The 19,726-nt window shown below is 39.4% G+C and overlaps 1 protein-coding gene across 1 annotated transcript in view; it reads right to left on the bottom strand.

Moving 5' to 3' along the window:
• Nucleotides 1-19,726, bottom strand: part of LOC122550816 (FRAS1-related extracellular matrix protein 2-like) — a 238,936-nt gene that overhangs the window by 80,617 nt on the left and 138,593 nt on the right. The window contains exon 6 of the mRNA XM_043692118.1: nt 19,073-19,321. Coding sequence (XP_043548053.1) covers nt 19,073-19,321 — 249 coding nt within the window. The remainder of the gene's footprint in view (nt 1-19,072; nt 19,322-19,726) is intronic.

The raw sequence follows: 19,726 nt of genomic DNA, 5'->3' as shown, positions 1-19,726 counted from the left end.
GTCATTCAAAGTGCTAATTCTCACAGGTTCAATGCTGTCCAATAGGATGCTCAAGCATTTCGGGGCAATTTAGTAGTTTCTGCTGCTCTAAAACATTGGAAGGTTACTGGTGATGTAAGGGCCAAATGGTTCAAAGGCATTATCATCACTGGACTCCCCATTATCAACATCCTGGTGGTTACCAAAGACTAGAAACTGAACTTTCCAAAGCCTGTCTACCATCTACAAGGAGTGAGGTGGAATATACTTCACTTGCCTGGATAAGTGCAACTTGAAAAACACTCAAGAAGCTTGACACTAGCCTGGAAAAAGCAGCCCACTTGATTGACATCACATCCACAAATATCCACTCTCTCTACCACAGACACTCAACAACTGCAGTGCAACTACAAGATGCACTGCAGAAATTTGCCAGAACTCCTAAGACACATGTTCCAAACCCACAATCATTGAGAAGGATAATTGGGAACATCACCAAGATAGACTTTAATCCACACATCATCCAGATTTGGAAAAGTATTGCTGTTCCTTCAGTGACGCTGGGTCAAAATCCTGGAACTGTCTCTCTAATGGCATTGTGGTTTACGTACACCAAGTGGGCTTCAGTCATTCAAGAAGGCAGTTTGCCCTCACCTTCTCGTGGGCTAGTAGGAATACTAGTCCAGCCAGCCATACCCACATCCCATGAATGAATTAATTAAAAGAAAGGGACATTCCTCAAAATTCCTATCATCCTGCTGGCTGCAATGAGAGACTTTGCTGCATAGTACTGTATAATATGCTGATGGAAGGCGTAAGTACTAGCAAACTTTAGTGTTATGCAACGCTACTTCACTGTCTCACTGACTGCAGCTTTTACCCTCATCATCAGTTGAACATGTAATACTTATATACTTGATAGTGGGATCATCCAAATATAACAAGCATATATTCAGATGGCTAATGAGACATTTATCGCATAATACAAAAGGTCAAGTACTAGAACAATAACAAAGTCCTATGTTCTTTTCACCAAGCATGGGCCTCTTCCTAGATTAACTACAGAACTTAAACAATTAAACAGAATCTAAACACAGCTCATTCATTTTGGAAACATGTTTTAATGAAATTGTCTGTCTTCTCACACTTGACAATGCATTTCTCTGTCATGGTCTCTTGGATAACACTACTTGCCAATGTCATGACCCATTCTCAGAAGATGCTGGCTGACATATAAAAATTGACCTCGGACTCTGTACTGTTCATCAACAGGGCCAAGGAATCTTTTTATGTCCAACAATGGATGCAGTCGGAGCCTCTGTTAAACAATGCACCTGAGGGAGGGTAATGAAGCCAATTTGGTTTTGGACATAGACAGCCAATGGAATTTGGTAAGAATAGGGCAGAGTACTGCACATGTGTGCAATATGTGTTCCCATTTAAAGCAGGTGGTAAGCGTTACTAGGATCAGAAGAACACAATAAAGAATGTTCAGTGGCCTAGAATTTTGATATTTCAAATTGGAGCTTGTTTCCTAATGGATTAAATTGCTGTGAGATTCTAATGACCAGAAGTCAAAGAGTGCCGCATCCATGAGAAGCTTAAAAATAAAGTGGCTTTATACTGCTCAGAAACAGCTGTATGAAGCTGCAGGGAACAAAGCATTTCCACAATATTCAGCACAAAGTCTTTCCAGGCAGTTATTATAGCTGAATACCAGGTTGTAAAACAGTCTTACTTGTGGATTTAAAAGAGTTTCAACTGGTCGGACTTTTGACTGTTCAAAGCTTAAAAGTTCCCTTCGATATTCCCTTCGGGTCTTGTTCCAGTAGATGACAAGTGAATGACCAACACAAGCTGCCCAAAATGACACAATACAATTGTGAATCTGTTTTGCTTTCTAGCAACCTACCATGTAGAATCTAGTAACTAGTCCAAAGATACTTGTGCCATGTAACAGCAAGATGAAAGGTTTGCAGTTTAGATTCCACAAAGGAGCCTGACTACATAAATCCTGTGTTTAATTTTTACAGTCCATTAGTATGAGTTCTGAATTCACTCAAACCGAAACATTAACTCTGATCTCTTTCTCCACAGATGCTGCCAGATCTGAAATTTCTATTTTTGTCTCTGAAAGGTTTGCAGTTTATGTATATGATTTTGACATATTAAGAGGTTGTCTTTTTTCTGTGATGTAACATTTACGGGTGTACTATGTATGTACACTAAATGGTACATGTGCAGGTTCAGTCTGCCGACTAAATGAATATTTACAACAGTTCAAGGCTTAGACAGGGTTTTAATCAGTCAGGGAATCATGGATTAAGGGCAAAGGAAATGGAATTGAACTTTTCAGATTCACACTGAACTGACGGGCCAAATGTCTACCTCCGTTCCTACATTGTATAGTTTTATCTTATATCCAGGACAATTTAATATCTAGTCCTGCTATTCTCTGAGCCAGTCTCTGTTAGCGCAACAGCAACACAGTGTTACGTAGCCATCTATGTCTGCAATTGGTGAATCCAATTTTCACATTCCGACCAATCACATGCCAGCATTGTAATCCTAAATTAGGCTTTGTGCGCCACAGGGAGTGGAGTGCATTATTTCCCCCTCCAATTCTATTTTGATTTAATCCCTGCCCTTCCCTTCACTGTTTGATCACACAGCATTGCCCTTTGATGTCAAGTGCACTGCTTGTCACTGGTGCTTCTTTTCTTCCCGGTGGTGGAAACTGAATAAAGATTTGTGCACCTTGTGTCTCTCACTGTGTCTCACACCTGCACACACACAACATGGGTGCTGGGGAAAAAATAAGCACTACCGCAATTAGGCGATAGTGTGAGGGTAAAAGTAGAAAAAAAGAACAGGAATGTCAGTCATCCTGTTCACTCTGAGAGCTGGCTTTGAGGAAGCTGCATCAGCGTCCAGAAAAAAGAGTAAATAAATAAATAAGGCTTTGTGCAATGTAGTAAAAAGACACATTTAGAAGAAGCTTTTTGTCTTGCACTCATTAAAATAATTCACAAGAATTGGATAATATCGAGCAGCACATTCCTTTGGCTATTCGCTAAAATTAAGACACTGGCCATATCCAAGCATTCAGTGCTTGTAAAACATATAACACAGTTCCCAACATTAAATGTGATACTGCAATTGAACAACATTTTCTACATATTGATGAGGGTGCAAAAAATTACACTGACAACCAATTTGGAAGTGTTAGTCAGCTTCACAGTACGGTACACTTGCACGTGCTGGAAGCTACATATATAAATCACAGGACTGTGTTTGCTGCAGATAGGAAAAAAACCCTTGTACATATTGCATCTGTTTCAATGCAACAAAATAGGTAACATCTATTCTTTGGTTTATTTCTCAGGAGAATGCCATGACCAATCAGAGTCAACCTGCTTAGTTTAAAATTTTAACAAAGCTTGACAGCTAACTATCAATCATTGTTAACTGGTGCATTCCCCATGACATCACAGTCTATTAGCCAACGAAGTAGCACCCATGTCTTTTAGTTGGAATTCTTGCAAATTTGTTCTGACATGTGCAATGCAAAAAGCTTCAATAAAATATTTTTCTCTCTCAGCAATACTTTTTCTATACCACCAAATGACAAATGCAGAACCCACCTAATACTTTATTATTTCCTACTGTAGTATTATTTGTCTCTCCCAACCTTCTTTGCATTTTGGTATCCCTCTCCAGTTTTGCCTCCTGGTTTCAAATACCCTGCCAAGTTTTTAAACATTCCCCAGTAGCAGTAGCAAAGCAACTATCAAGGAAGGAGCAGCAAATTACTGCAGATACTGGAATCTGAACTGAAAACAAAAAGTGTTGGAAATCACAGTGGGTCAGGTAGCATCCATGGAGAAAAAGCAAGCTAATGTTTCAAATCTAGATTAATTTTCTTCAGTCAGAAGAATCATCTAGACTCAAAATGCTAGCTTGCTTTCTCTCCATGGATGCTACCTGACCCGCTGTGATCTCCAGCACTTTTTGTTTTCAGTTTAACTATCAAGGAGGTTGGTCCTAGCTCTGTTTACCTGCAAAGCATCTGGACAGTACAGCTCAGATTTTCCCAGAACTGATTCAAATCTCCCAAGAATCTAAAATCTTAGCTCCTGCACCTTCTCTCTCGCTAGGTATCCATTTGATTGATCCTCCTCTTTCTGTACTCACTTGCGTGTGATAGCGTAGTAACCTGGAGACTATCATTTTTATGGTCCAGCTTGCTAATTTCATATGTGGCACCAATCCTCTCAAATAAAGCATTTATCATTCAGTGTGGCACATGAAGTTGGCAACAATCTTTGAACTTACCTGTCAAAAAGCTCCTAACTCCATTAGAAGCACTTTTATTTATTTGTTATTGTATTTTATGTTTGTGCATTCCCTTCCTATACTAAAATCTTTGCTACACCACATTACATCTCAGGATAGAAACTTATTACCTGAACTTACTGACCTCTATTGCCATTCATCTCAGCCTCAACTCCACTTTCCCTTCCGCTCTCCATAACCAGTCAACCCAATATTAATTGAAAATCTATCTATCCCCTCCTTAAATTTATTCAATGTTCCAGCATTTCACAGATTCACGACCCTTTGAGAGAAGTAATTTCTTCTAATCTCAGTTTTAAATCGCACCCCTGTCCCTAAAACTATGATTTCTCGTTTTAGATATTCCATACATTTTTACAGAAGGACATAAAAGACACACAATAGTGTGAAAAGGAATGACTAGTATGGTATTAAGGTTGTTGCAGTTGTGATGAGAATCCTTAGAAGGTGTTTCTTTCTAGGAAAGAGTTTTGAAGCTGATCAGACAAGAAGGCTTCAGGATTGTGAAAAATTATGATAAGGTAGAAACAAATAGATTATTAACATTCATTCACAAGACAATAACAACATCATCTTGAAATAAAGGAATATGAATACAGAACTAATTAACAAATAAGTGATAAGTGATAAAGTGAGAACATTTAAGAAGCATTTGGATCTGCACTTGCGATGACAAGGCATGCAAGTTGACACGGATGCCACCATTACATGTGGGGACACCTCCCACATGTGGCAAACACTCATGTGACTCGGCCAATGTTGCCATTCTCATGCAGGCAAGGGTGTCCTGAGGTATGGTACTTTGGTGAGACTGAGCTGAGGCTACGGCAACGGATAAATGGACACCGCACATCAATCAACAGATAGGAGTGTTCCCTCCCAGTTGGGGAACACTTCAGCGGTCCGGCACATTCCACCTCAGACCTTCAGGTGACCATCCTCCAAGACGGACTTCGGGACAGGCAATACGCAAAGTGGCCGAGCAGAGGCTGATAGGCAAGTTTGGTACCCATGGAGATGGCCTCAACCAGGACCTTGGGTTCATGTCGCACTACAAGTGACCCCATTGCACTATACACTCACACATACACATACACGCACACACACCTACAGACCCTTTCTCATATGCAAGCTCTCTCTCATATGCACACTCGCGTACACATGCCCTCTCACAAAATTACACCTCTTTACACTCACACACATTCACATACTCTCTCACAGATACTCATACCCCTGCACACACACCCACATGTGCATACACATGTGCACGCACGCTCACACACACACAAGTTTGTGAGGTGAATTTGTAACTTGCAGAATTACATCTTATTTTGCTCAAAAACCGCATGAATCCATGTAAGATTCTGTAAATCCCTGTTTTAGATTAGAATCAGTCTAAACATTGGGGCACTGACAAATTCACACAGGGCACCTCACACCTTCAGTGCATTATCTGGGCCAACATGGCACCTATTGTTAAAGCTCACTTGAGAATGTAACTTTAAGATAGTTCTGGGATTTACATATGGAAGAACTGAAACCAACATGCCCATTCTAAAAGATGAGAAAATTAACAAACAATCCAGGTCTTTTTCAATATGTAATTTCAGTTACATCACAATGTAAACTTTTGCTATAAATTATGTGCCCTAGGATCTTATAGTCCACAACTACCTGATGAAGGAGCAGCGCTAGTGCTTCCAAATAAACCTGTTGGACTATAACCTGGTGTTGTGTGATTTTTAATTTGTATACCCCAGTCCAACACGGGCACCTCCGAATCAAGGCATGCAAGGGCCAAATGCTGGAAAATGGGATTAGAATAGTTAAGTGGTTATTTTTGATGGTGCAAACTCGATGGGCTTGAGGGCCTTTTTCGGTGCTGTGTATCTTTATGACTATCTGATAAATATTAATTTTCACAAAGAGTAGTTAGAATATGGAATTCTGTGCAATATACCAGTGCTTCAGCAGATTCTGTAAGAACAATCAAAGGAAAACATGTAATTATGAGAAAGGGTCATAGTGAAGTATCTGGAGAGTAAGAGGGACAGTGGGATGAGGTTAGCTGGCTCATATAGAAAAACAAGAATGTAAACTTTATTCGCCAAATGGAGAGTTTTGCTCTGTAATATTCCATGATCCTATTTGAAAATTAAGTACTATATATAAAAAGACTAGTTAGAAACATTTAAAGAGATTTTTTGCCAATTAGTAGGCATGTGCTGATTAGATTTAACCATAGTAAGATACCACCACAATACTATATACACAATGTTACTTTTGTTACATCCATTATCTTCCTCCTTAATTAGGCAGTAAGTCTGTATAAAGCTACACTTTTTGTTTGTATGAACGAAACAAGCATTGCTTTTCAGAATGGTGCAGAATTTTGTTAATGTAGGAGATAGCTGAAGGACATGGGGAATAGGCACTCAAGTTTCATTTGCCATTATTTCTACATAAGCTCGTAAAAACTGTCAACGTTACCATGGAATCCAAATCTCAAGAGGTGCTGTTGCACCAAAATATTTACTTCTCAACATAAGGGCTATTTACAAGCTATTTACAGCATTTAATCATCTAAAATTGTTCAGTGATAATTGCACTCTTCAGTTAATGGGGACTCAGAAGGACTGCCGACCACAATACCCCAGTGACCTTGGATTTCACCTACATAGATGAGTTTTGCAGAATTAGACGTAGCAATAAAATTAAGTTACTATTAAGTTTCAGGCTGTTCAGAAAAAGGAATATTAAAATATAATCAAAAAATCAATGAAGCATACTCAAACAAATAGATTGTGCATATGAACAATACACCCACAATCTTTTTGATCAAATTGAGTAATATGTAAAATCATGGCAGCACCACAGAAATCTCCCTCTACTCTGATGCTAATTCAACTTACTTTGCATATAAGTAATTGTGGCTTATTTTGGTTGACAAAGATTGCTTTTCTTTCAAACAGTACAAGCTTAGTTTTCCTTTTCTAGCTTGGCATGCTGATGCAAATACAAAATTTAAAAAAGATTTAAAAGGGTCCAGTTTCTTGAGCGCATACAGAAGGTAGATGAAAAGAAGGTCACGGAAAAAGTACGACTTTGATTAAAGCACAAGAATTTGGAAAGGCATACTCAATTAGGAAAGTGACAATCACTTCTTTAGCAATTTTAAATTCACTTTGTAATGACAGCATGGAAAAATCTAAGGTTACCATCTGATCTTTTGGATACTTGGTTTAAATGTTCCCCATTCTCCTGATTTTAGGCAGTAAGTAGCCAACTGAGGCTTTCTATTTCAGTTTGCTTCCTTGTGTATGAATGTTGTCTTATTGAATCATGGTTTAAAGTCAACTACAAGCCTGTAATAGATCTGGTTGGGGAGGCTGAGCAAACAAATAAATGTAAAAAAAAGTATGTGCAGGAGCCAAGCAAGATATAAGTTCACTCTCCAAAAAAAACTCTAACAATTCTTGCAAGTTACACATCATTTTTAAGACAGAGTTGTTCTGAAATTTTGCAAAATTCACCAGTGAAAGAATTGTTCTGATTGCTATGTAATTACCCAACTATCCTGCGATCAGATAATGAATTGAAGGAAATATCAATACAGACTGCTTTTTCATTTAAAATTGTTCTGCTCATGGAAGAAACTAAAATTAAATGATTTTATTGTCTTTCCTTGTTTTGCTCTGCATGCTAATTCTTTGTGTTCCTTTCAGTCTTCCACCTATAGAGCCTATTTCTCTTTTGGCTTCATGCTGTATATACTTTCATAATTTCAACACTACAGCAGTGACCACATTCAAAAGCACTTCATTGGTTATAAAGAAAACTTTTGGATGTTGTGAAGTAGTGAGAGACTGTATTTAAATGCATAAATCTTTCTTAGATTGTTTACTTCTCAACATTAATCTGTCACCTTCATTCTGATTCAAACTACAAATCTACATGACTGGGGTGTACAAAGTTGCAAATCACACAACACCAGGTTATAGTCCAACAGGTTTAATTGGAAGCACTAGCTTTCGAAGCGCTGCTCCTTCATCAGGAAGGAGAGGCGCTCTGAAAGCTAGTGCGCTTCCAATTAAACCTGTTGGACTATAACCTGGTGTTATGTAATTTGTAACTTGTTACAAATCTACAGCTCATCTATATTTTTCTCTATTAGGCATATATGAATCTTATTCCTTAATTGCACCTTTTGTGTTTGGTGTCCCTGTTTCTCTCTATGCAATTCTCATTAGAACAAAGGATGATTTATTGCTGAAATCACTCAAACTAGCTATTGGTGTAACATTTTGGATTCTGAAATTCATGTTCATGATTTATTAGTTGGTAAGTTAGTTGATATTAATTGACATATGGGATAAGTTATCCTGGCCATCTAATGACCACTTGGGTTGAAGCTGAAGGGAGGGCGGAGAGTTGTTGCGATGGAGAAACAAGAGGCAGCCTCACTTGCTGATGCATATCCAAAGCAAGGATTTCCAATGACTGATGGGAGTCTGGATCAGCTGTTCCCAATGTGGAGGCAGCAGGCAATGATGGACCAATTCAAGCTCAACTTTGCAGGCGTGCTGGAATTTCGATATCAGCAGAGTGGCCTTCCACTGCTGTCATTGGGAGCTCCATGCCACAAACAGGAGGCAAAAGGTGGTGGATGAGTGCCGATCGAGTGGCTTCTTTATGCTAGATAGTGCTGAGCTTCATCATTTTGGTGCTGTATATGAAAAGGGTAAGTCATGCAGTAATCTGAGGCAGGAAAGTGATCAACCTGCTTCCGAGGAGGCTGGTGAAGTAGATTAAAAATAATAGAGACTTGAACTTAATCTAGCTTTCATGCATCTTGGGTAAGCTGGAGCTACATCCAAATGAGGGCTTACTGGATCCAGCAGGTGACTGGCCTTTACACCTACCTTCTCGATATAATGGGTCTGTCTGAGAAACTACTGGGATTATGCAGCCTTCTGCTTTTCCACAATACCTCTGAAAGTTCTTCCACTAACCAGGCCTCTGGTTTTCTGAGGCCCTCACCTCAATGCCTCTGACCTCCACACTCCCTTCACGTTCCCACCAACAATGGTCACTAATTTTACCCTTTGGTCCTCCTCCTCCTCCCCCAACCAGAGGCCTTTAATTAACCTCCGCCAAATGTACCTAAAGGGCTGGTACATTTTTCCTCCAGTCCCTTCCTCACAATAGTGGGAAAATGTCTGCAAGAATTGTCAGATGGGTTTCTTGAGATCAACCCCTGTGATTTTGGTGTCATTTGTCAGCAGATCTCTTTATGTTCAATGATGCATGTACTCATTAGTACATAAGGGCAAAAATAAAATGTTAAGATAAACTGCCCTCATCTTGACAATGTAGGAGAACCCCCATCCCCTCAAAATTCCAAGCCATGTGTGTCAATGTTGAAGTAATGGCATGTAAAGTAAATCTGAAAGAAGTCAGTATTTTCAAAAAATGTAGAATTAATACTGAAGGCTTCAGAATAAAAACATTTTATTTAAATATTTATATTAAAGGAATTCCAGGATTGTAAAACAGTCACTAATCTAGTTAACAACTCTTAGTCCCACATATGAATTAAGGCAGATAGTCTTGTTTGAGTCTCCTCCGCAAATTTTTGTTCTTAGGATAATAAGACCTTTAGACCTTATTGAAAAGCACAAGATTCTTAAGAAGACTTGACAGGGTAGATACGGAATGATTGTTTCTCCTTGTGGGAGAATCAAGGCTAGTGGACATTATTTCAGAAACAGGGATCGTACATTTAAGACAGAGATGAGGAAGAATGTTTTCTCTAAGAGGATAATGAATCGGTGGAATTCTTTACCCTACAGAGCTGTTGAGAATGGGCCATTAAGTATAATCACGGCTGAGATAAACAGATTTTTAATCAGGAAGGAAATCAGGGTTATAGGGAAATGACAGGAATGTAGAGTTGAGGATTATCAAATCAGCCATGATCTCACTGAATGGCGAAGCACATTCGTTGGGGTGAATGGCCTACTTCTGCATTAACATTTTACAATCTTAATGAACAACTTGAAGATCTTTAAATACAATATCACATAATGAGACTCATTTATTAAGCACAAACCACTTTATCTGAGATAAGAACTGGAATATTACAGAACTTAGGACTGCCATTCTTTCACTTCTAGTAGGTACTCATCTCATCCAATTCAATGATTTAGTACAAAAGTTTAAGTTAGTCTCTGTGTGGAGAAACAAGTACAATTGATTATCAGAGTGCAATATAAGTAGTTATACTACACTGTGTTTAGTTCCTCCTCAGGTCAGTCAAGGGTGCAACATCCAGATCTGGCTAATCACTACTGCAATTAGAGTCATAGAGTCACAGAGATGTACAGCACGGAAACAGACCTTTCAGTCCAACTCGTCCATGCCAAACAGATATCCTAAATAAATCGAGGCCTATATGTCAGCATTTGGTCCATATCCCTCTAAACCCTTCCTATTCATATACCCATCCAGATGCCTTTTAAATGTTATAATTGTACCAGCCTCCACCATTTCCTTTGGCAGCTCATTCTATATAGGCACCACATTCTGCATGAAAACATTGCCCCTTAGGTCCCTTTTAAATCTTTCCCCTTTCACCTTAAACCTATACCTCTAGTTTTGATCTCCCTCACCGCAGGGAAAAGACCTTGTCTATTTACTCTATCCATGCCCCTCATGATTTTACAAACCGCAATAAGGTCACACCTTAGCCTCCGACGTTCCAGGGAAAAAAGTCCCAGCCTACTCAGTCTTTCCCTCAAACCTGGCAACATCCTTGTAAATCTTTTCTGAACCCTTTCAAGTTTCACAACATCCTTACTGTAGCAGGGAGACAAGAATTGCATGCAGTATTCCAAAAGTGGCCTAAATCCTTGTCTGTACAGCTGCAACATGACGTCCCAACTCCTATATTCAATGCACTGGCCAATGTAGGCAAGAATATCAAACACCTTCTTAACTATCCTGTCTATTTGTGACTCCACTTTCAAGGAACTATGAAACTGCACTCCAAGGTTTATTTGTTCAGCATCACTCTCCAGGACTTTACCGTTAAGTGTATAAGGCCTGCCCTGATTTGCCTTTCCAAACTGCAACATTTCACATATATCTAAATTAAACTCCCTTGGCCCACTGGCCCAACTGATCAAGATCCTGCTGTACTCTGAAGTAACTTTCTTCTCTGCCCCCCACACCTCCAATTTTGGTGTCATCTGCAAACTTACTAACTATACCTTCCATTTATATAAATGACGAAAAGCAGTGGACCCAGCACCGATCCTTGTGGCACACCGCTGGTCACATGTCTCCAGTCTGAAAAGCAACTTTCCACCACCACCCTCTGTCTTCTACCTTCCTGCCAGTTTTGTATCTAAAGAGCTAGTTCCCCCTCTATTCTGTGTGATCTAACCTTGCTAACCAGTCTACCATGAGGAACTTTGTCGAATGCCTTACTGAAGGCCATATAAATCATGTCCACCCCTTGGCCCTCATCAATCCTGTAACTTCTTCAAAAAATTCAATCAGGTTCATTAGACACGATTTCCCATGCACAAAGCCTTAATGACAAAGACTATCCTTAATGAGTCCTTTCCTTTACAAATACATGCAAATCCTGTCCCTCAGGATTCCCCCCGCACCTCCTCCTCCATAATATGGACATTTTTCAAGATGTTACTATTTATTTCTCCACATTCGCCATCTTCTACATCCTTCTCCGCAATAAACTCATTTAGTATCTGCCCCGTTTCCTGTGGTTTCCCTTGCTGATCTTTAAGGGACCCTATTCTTTCCCAAGTTACCCTTTTGTTCTTTTGCCCACCTGATTTCCCTTTTAAGTATTCTATTGCCTTTACACTCTTCTTGGGAATCAGTCAATCTCCGCTATCTAAACCTGACATATGCTTCCTTCTCTTTCCTAATCAAAATCTCAATTTCTCTAGTCATCCAGCATTCCCTACACCTACCAGCCTTGCCCTTCACCCTAACAGGGACATACCCCCCTGGACTCGTTAACCGATTTTTGCAGGCTTCCCATTTTCCAGCCATCATTTTATCTGCAAATATCTGCCCCCAATCAACTTTTGAAAGTTCTTGCCTAATTATGTCAAAATTGGCCTTCCTCCAATTTAGAAAATTAACTCTTAGATTCAGTCTATCTTTTTCCATCACTATTTTAAATCTAATAGAATTATGCTCACCGATCCCCCACTGCACCTCAGTCATCTGGCCTGCCTTACTTCCCAAGAGTAGGTCACGTTTTGCACGTTCTCTAGCAGGTATATCCACATACTTACTCAAAAAATTTTCTTGTACACAATAAATTCTCCTCTGTCTGAGACCTTAACATTTTGGCAGTTCCAGTCTATATTTGGAAAGTTAAAATTCCTGCCATAACCACACATTTATTCTTCCAGATAACTGAGATCTTCTTACAAATTTGACTTGGGGCGGGGGGGGGGGCGCACTATAGTACAATTCCAATAAGGTGATCATCTGATTCTTGTTTCTCAGTTCCACCCAAATAACATGCCCGGACATATTCTGAAGAATATCCTGCCTAAGTAAGCCCTATTGTTATCCCTAATCAAAAACGCCATTCCCCTCCTCTCTTGCCAGTCCTGTCCATCGCTGAGCCAAGTCTCGGTACTTCTTGTGATATCTCGGTTCCACTGTTTCCAACCATGCCCTGAATTCATCTGCCTTACCTGTTAGGCCTCCTGCATTGAAATAAACGCAGTTTAATTTATCAGTCCAACCTTGCTCTCTAGGAGAAAGTGAGGACTGCAGATGCTGAAGATCAGAGTCGAGACTGTGGTGCTGGAAAAGCACAGCTGGTCAGGCAGCATCTGAGGAGCAGGAGAATCAACATTTCGAGCATAAGCCCTTCATCAGGATTGTTTGATTTGCTCCTTTTCCCAAGTATACCAGTTTCAGACTGACCTCTTTCCTCATTATCTCCCTGGCCCATCCCCCCACTCCTTACTAGTTTAAATTCTCCTGAGTAGCTCTAGCAAATCTCCCCACCAGTATATTAGTCCCCTTACAATTGAGGTACAATCTGTCCTTCTTATATAGGTCACTTCTACCCTAGAAGAGATTCCAATGATCCAAAAATGTGAATCCTCTTCCCCTGCACTAGCTCCTCAGCCACACATTCATCTGCTCTATCCTCCTATTTCTACCCTCACCAGCTCATGGCATCGGGAGAAATCCAGATATCACTACCCTCGAGAGCCTCCTTTTTAAATTCCTGCCTAACTTCCTATATTCTCTCCTCAGAATCTTTTCCTTTTATCTTCCTATGTCATTAGTTCCAATGTGTACAATGACCTCTTGCTGGTCCTTCTCTCTTTTGAGAATATTCTGCACTCTCTCCGAGATATCCTTGATCCTGGCACCTGGGAGGCAATACAATATTCTGACATCTCGCTGTCAGCCACAGAAATGTCTGTCTGTGCATCTGACTAGAGAGTCTCCTACCACAATCGATCACTTGGGACCTATGTACGTCTCATTACATTACAGCCTGTCTCAGTACCAGAAACCTGACTGTTAGTGCTCCATTCCCCTGAGAGTTCATCACTCCCTACATTTTCAGAAAAACAGCATACCTGTTTGAGATGGGAGACTCCTACACTACCTGCCTTCCTCTCCTATCTTTCCTGGAGGTAACCCATCTACCTGACTGTATCTTCGGTTTAGCTCCCTTCCTGCAACTGCCATCCATCATACCCCTGGCTCCTGTAAATTCCTCATTGCCTGTAACTGCCGATCCAACTGATCGAAGCAATCTGATAGGATTCACAACCAAACATATTTCGTAAAGACATAATCATCAGTAATATGGAAACTCTCCCTACTCTCCCACATCCAATAGGAAGAGTGCACTACTTCACTAAAGGCCATCTTTGCACCTGAACAATCGACAGACCTAGAAAATAGCACACTCTTACTGCTCTAAAAAACACTCTATGTTTTATATTTTTAAACTTTAATCAAGAGACAGATCTTAATAAAACATATAATCAAAAAGGAACCTACTCTACTCACAATAGTAGATTTACAAAAACACAGTAAGGTTACATTTTAGGAAGATACTTAGCTGCTCCCCTGCCGTGAACTCTCCCACACAGGTTTCTCCAAGGTCAACTAAGAATTTTGCTGTTTGTTAATTTTTCTTCGACGACTTTTAGGGTGAGAGGGGAAAGATATAAAAGAGACCTAAGGGGTAACTTTTCCACGCAGAGGGTGGTGCGTGTATGGAATGAGCCGCCAGAGGAAGTGGTGGAGTCTGGTACAATTGCAACATTTAAAAGGCATCAGGATGGGTATCTGAATAGGAAGGGTTTGGAGGGATATGGGCCGGGTTCTGGCAGGTGGGACTAGATTGGGTTGGGATATCTGTTCGGCGTGGACAAGTTGGACCAAAGGATCTGTTTCCATGCTGTATATCTCTATGACTCTAATGTCCAGAGATACTTCAAATCAAACAGCAGAGGCAAGACAGCAGTGCAGATTTATTTCTCCGTTTGATTTACTTCTCATGGGGTCACTGCTTTTGTTTGTCTTCCTCCTTTTTAAAGTGCTGTTGGTTTGATTTCTTTTTCCCCCAAAGTTCCAAACAATGCATCAGCTCATAAAACAGTAATTACCGCTGCTAGATTTCGAGGAAATCAGCTCCAACACTGAAAATACCTCTAAAAAGGAAAGGATCTTACAGCCACATTCTATTAACCAAAAGGAAACATTACAAATTAAAATTATCTTTAGATGACTGAGAAAACGTCACTTATATCCGAAACTAATCCATCGGTAACTCAGTTGTTCCAGTTTATTTTCCTCAAGTTAATATGTTTGCATCATGCACTATGATATGGTTTCACATTCAGTGGATTATGCAATAGACGGAGCGATGAGAAGACTAGCTATTCAGCTGACCAGGACAAGACAAGTAAGCCTTCTGAGAATTTAATTAACACCACTTGACATGCAATGGATTTTCCAGCCAGTATACAAGAAGACCAGTTATGAACCAATGGTGTCTCTCGGCAGCAGACTTCGTGGCCTTTGCAGCTGGAGGATCCATTCAACAGGGGAAAACACCGTGCTAATGAGTAGCAGTACCCATTAGTGTGGGTGGGCTTTTCCCCTTTCATCCTGCATATTATTAAATACATGGCTAAACTAATAGTACAGATTTGGTATGACACCTGAAATTGACTTTGATAATTTACATATATACTTTTGAACGTAACGTCTTACTGGTCTCATGTGTGCTGACTTCTTACACCTGTTGCACTGTCTCAGCATTAAGCATGTGATCTTTCTCAATATAATGCATTCTGTCATGTATTCATGCTACCTGTTATGATCTTTAAATCTTGATTTAAGCCTCCACATTTGGAGTGGCCTACACTGCACAATTTATTCTGGTTAAGTGGTTGTTTAGCGGTATAACATTTCTTTCAGGTTAATTTCTCATTAGCCATTCTCCCATACTTTAATCTTAATTCACCTTAATGTATCTGAGCTTCCCAGAATTGAAAACAATTGAGAATCTCTACATATATATTCAGTAAAAGAAAAAATGTTAACGTTTTGATTTTCCACAAAGCATTTTCTCCTTTTGTTTTTGACTCTACACTGCACTGAAAGACATTCAACAACAGATCCCAATTCTAGCCAATCTATAGTGAACCTTTCACTCACAGGATATTTAGCCTACTTGGGAACAGGATGCAACAGGTTTCATGTATTTGGTAGAAAGGTCAGAATTTCAGCACCTAAACAGATTGCAATCTTTAAAGTCTTTATAACCAGGAGGTTAATACACAAAGTGAGATAAGAGATAAAGAAATCCATTTGGAAATATACTGGTAGAGTTAGACTGCTCTTACACAATGGTGCATGGAAATCAAAAGGCACAATGTTTACAACAAAAAGCTGACAATACACAGAAACAGATATATTGAAGATTTCAGTACTATGTAGAGAACAGAATTATAACATTCTGAGTGTATAGCTACAAGAAAGCACACTCTTTTCTTGGAAAAATGTTTTTGTATGATCCACAATCTTGTTTGAACATTAACTTATTTAAAAATTGAATTATCTGCCTGTGGCAAAGCTATTAAGAGTGCCAATATTGCATAGTTAGAATTTTCCATCAGATTAACTTTTGATTCACTTGAAAGCAGAAAAAGTGTGGTGCTGTAATTACTTTATGCCAGAGTATTATGTTCATTGAGAGTTAAGAGCAGCAATTGAGCAGCACAACAGGAAAGTTGTCGACAGGCTTGACTCCCATGGATTTAATTTGGTGAGTTTCTCACTAACTGCCCTCCTTGTTACCAAATGCAACTTGAGTGAGGACACAAGATTCCACCTTACTGTGGGGACTGTGTTTCATGGTTTTATGGACCTAATGCTATCACATAACCTCTTTGCCACCCAGCATTTGGTGTCAAGCATTGATTGGAATTAATAGTAACAGCTTTGCTTTGGAGCATTTCTCTCAGTTGAGTTATTGTGTTTTATTGAGTTTACTGTGGCACTGAAATTAAACATAAAATATGTTTTAAGGAAATATAATACATTTAAAAAAAGGAAACAGTTCAAACACTGCATATCAATTGTGCAGCTTTTAAAAGGTGATCTGCGCGGAGAGCTGAAAATTGTCCTTAAAATTGCTGGGTCCCAATATAAAAGGTACATTGCTTTTCCATAATTTTCAAAGAAATGCTGCATATTTCTAATCAACACTCTTTGCTCAGGTCATTCAAAGTGTTAATTATTCTTAGCCAATTATACATTCATGCTGACAAGGGATAAATTATGGGTACCACTGAATGACTTTAGTGAAATGGGATCTATTTATCTTGAGCAAGGTGTTGAAGTGAAGTGACAAAGATTTTCATGCAGACACCATTTGAAGAAAATAGTTTTCTTTGCTCTTACAACTTGAAATCAGACTCAATAGTCAGGATAATGCATTAGTCATCAAGCTACAAGTTGAGGTTCTCTCTGCCCTAATGACAAATGAGCAAGTAGTGACTCAATGTGACACTTATCACTGGTAAATAAGTTAAACCTGATTAATGGGGAGTTAAATGTACAAAAATAATACTTCTTCCACGACCAATTTCAAATAGCACATGGACAAATTAATTAACAATAAAAAGATTGTAGCCAAATGCATTTCCAATGCTTTTCTCAGAGCAATTAGTAATGAGCAATAAATAGTGACCTTTTTAATGACACCCACATCCCATGAACAAATTTTTAAAAAGCAATTGAATACTCATCACCAGTATTAGATGTATGCATATTCCCATCTAATTCACCTTAAAGATGAAAAACGAATTGTCATTTTGCTGACTACCTGCTCCATTGAGGTGTTTTCAGTCAAATTAACAAATTACTATTCATTCAGAGAGTTTAATTCAGTTGTTACATTTGACTTGCTGAGGATTTGAGATGATCGCATTAAACATTGCTCCAATTTTCAATTATTAGTCAGAAAAGTATAAAGCAACCTGTGGTCAGCTACAGACATTTGTTGGTAACAATGCTGGCTTTTCTGTGCAAGGCAGAACTGAACTAAGTTCCAAACATTCCTTATGCATAATCTGTTAACGTTTCTCCTTTCCCACATTTTTAAGCACAAATCTCTTAGAACCAAGAATGCTGAATTAATGCTGAATTTAGTACTTTTTTGGAGATTTTATTCAGGTCATGATTTCTATTTACTCAATTGTGGGCGGCACGGTGGCACAGTGGTTAGCACTGCTGCCTCACAGCGCCAGAGACCCGGGTTCAATTCCCGACTCAGGCGACTGACTGTGTGGAGTTTGCACATTCTCCCCGGGTTTCCTCCGGGTGCTCCGGTTTCCTCCCACAATCCAAAGATGTGCGGGTCAGGTGAATTGGCCATGCTAAATTGCCCGTAGTGTTAGGTTAAAGGGGTAAATGTAGGGGTATGGGTGGGTTGCGCTTCGGCGGGTCGGTGTGGACTTGTTGGGCCGAAGGGTCTGTTTCCACACTGTAAGTAATCTAATCTAATCTGAAAGTAATCTAATGTTGTAAGTAAAACACAGGTCAATGAACCTGTTGAGATCATGTGATATACTGCTTTGTTAACTGCTTAACATATTGAAAGGAACATTAGCTTAACCTGCCAGACATAACGTGCAATCCCATACCTGTGTGTTGGATAAAACTGCAGTGTACATTCTTCACAGAAATTCAAACTCATTTCTTAAACATGAAAGCTTTAAAATACATTAACTAAATGTTCCAGCTACCTCAATTATTATAGGAAGTTTACCTCAGTAAAACCAAAAGTATTCTGGTAAATATGGCACTTTGCTCTATGTTCATTCACATAGTTCATAATTCTGTAGAAACGTAACTGTAAAGAAACATCAACTTATGGTTCCTGCTGCATAAAATACCTAAATTTACTGGATCAAGTGTAGCCTTTCAATTTCACAAAATGTGATCAAGAACACCGAAATACTTACGAGTTCAACCTGTAATAACAGTGAATAACCTAAAGTTTTAATGAAATCATTTACATATGATGCAGATAAACAAGAAAAAGATCTTTACAAACATATGTCGAACTGACCAGTTCAGACATACCTACAAGCTATCGTAGAGAAATATGATGCAGAAGATCAAGAAGGTTGGGTCTTACCGTCATTCACATCAGGGAGGATGATAATCTGAGTCAATGGATGTACTCCTATTCTGCCCCCCATGGCCATACTCAGTGTGACGTTAAAGGTCTCCTTATTTTCATACAGAGAATCATCAATGATGACTACATGGCATAATTTCTCTGTTTCGCCCTTGTCAAAACGAATAACACTGTTGTGATCCTCTGCTCGAGTGATGTAGTCTGAGTAAGACAGCACACTTGATGGAATAGTGCCAGTCGCACTGCCTGCAAAAAGGATCAAAAGATTTCACATTAAACTATTTAACCAAAGCTAAATAATTTCTTTCTTTGAAAATTTAATTCGCTGGGGTAGGAAATCATCTCAGGTGGTTTTAAATCAGCTTCCCTTTTTTAGTCATTTCCTGATATTCAGCTCCACTGTAGTCATAGAGATGTACAGCATGGAAACAGACCCTTCAGTCCAACCCGTCCATGCCAACCAGATATCCCAACCCAATCTAGTCCCACCTGCCAGCACCCGGCCCATATCCCTCCTAACCCTTCCTATTCGTAGACCCATCCAAATGCCTCTTAAATATTGCAATTGTACCAGTCTCCACCACATCCTCTGGCAGCTCATTCCATACACGTACCACTCTCTGCGTGAAAAAGTTGCCCCTTAGGTCTCTT

This window comes from Chiloscyllium plagiosum, chromosome 6 (genome assembly GCF_004010195.1).
Source record: "Chiloscyllium plagiosum isolate BGI_BamShark_2017 chromosome 6, ASM401019v2, whole genome shotgun sequence".
Taxonomy (NCBI): domain Eukaryota; kingdom Metazoa; phylum Chordata; class Chondrichthyes; order Orectolobiformes; family Hemiscylliidae; genus Chiloscyllium; species Chiloscyllium plagiosum.
Note: the sequence above shows the minus strand (reverse complement) of the source record. Positions and strands in the feature narration are given on the sequence as shown.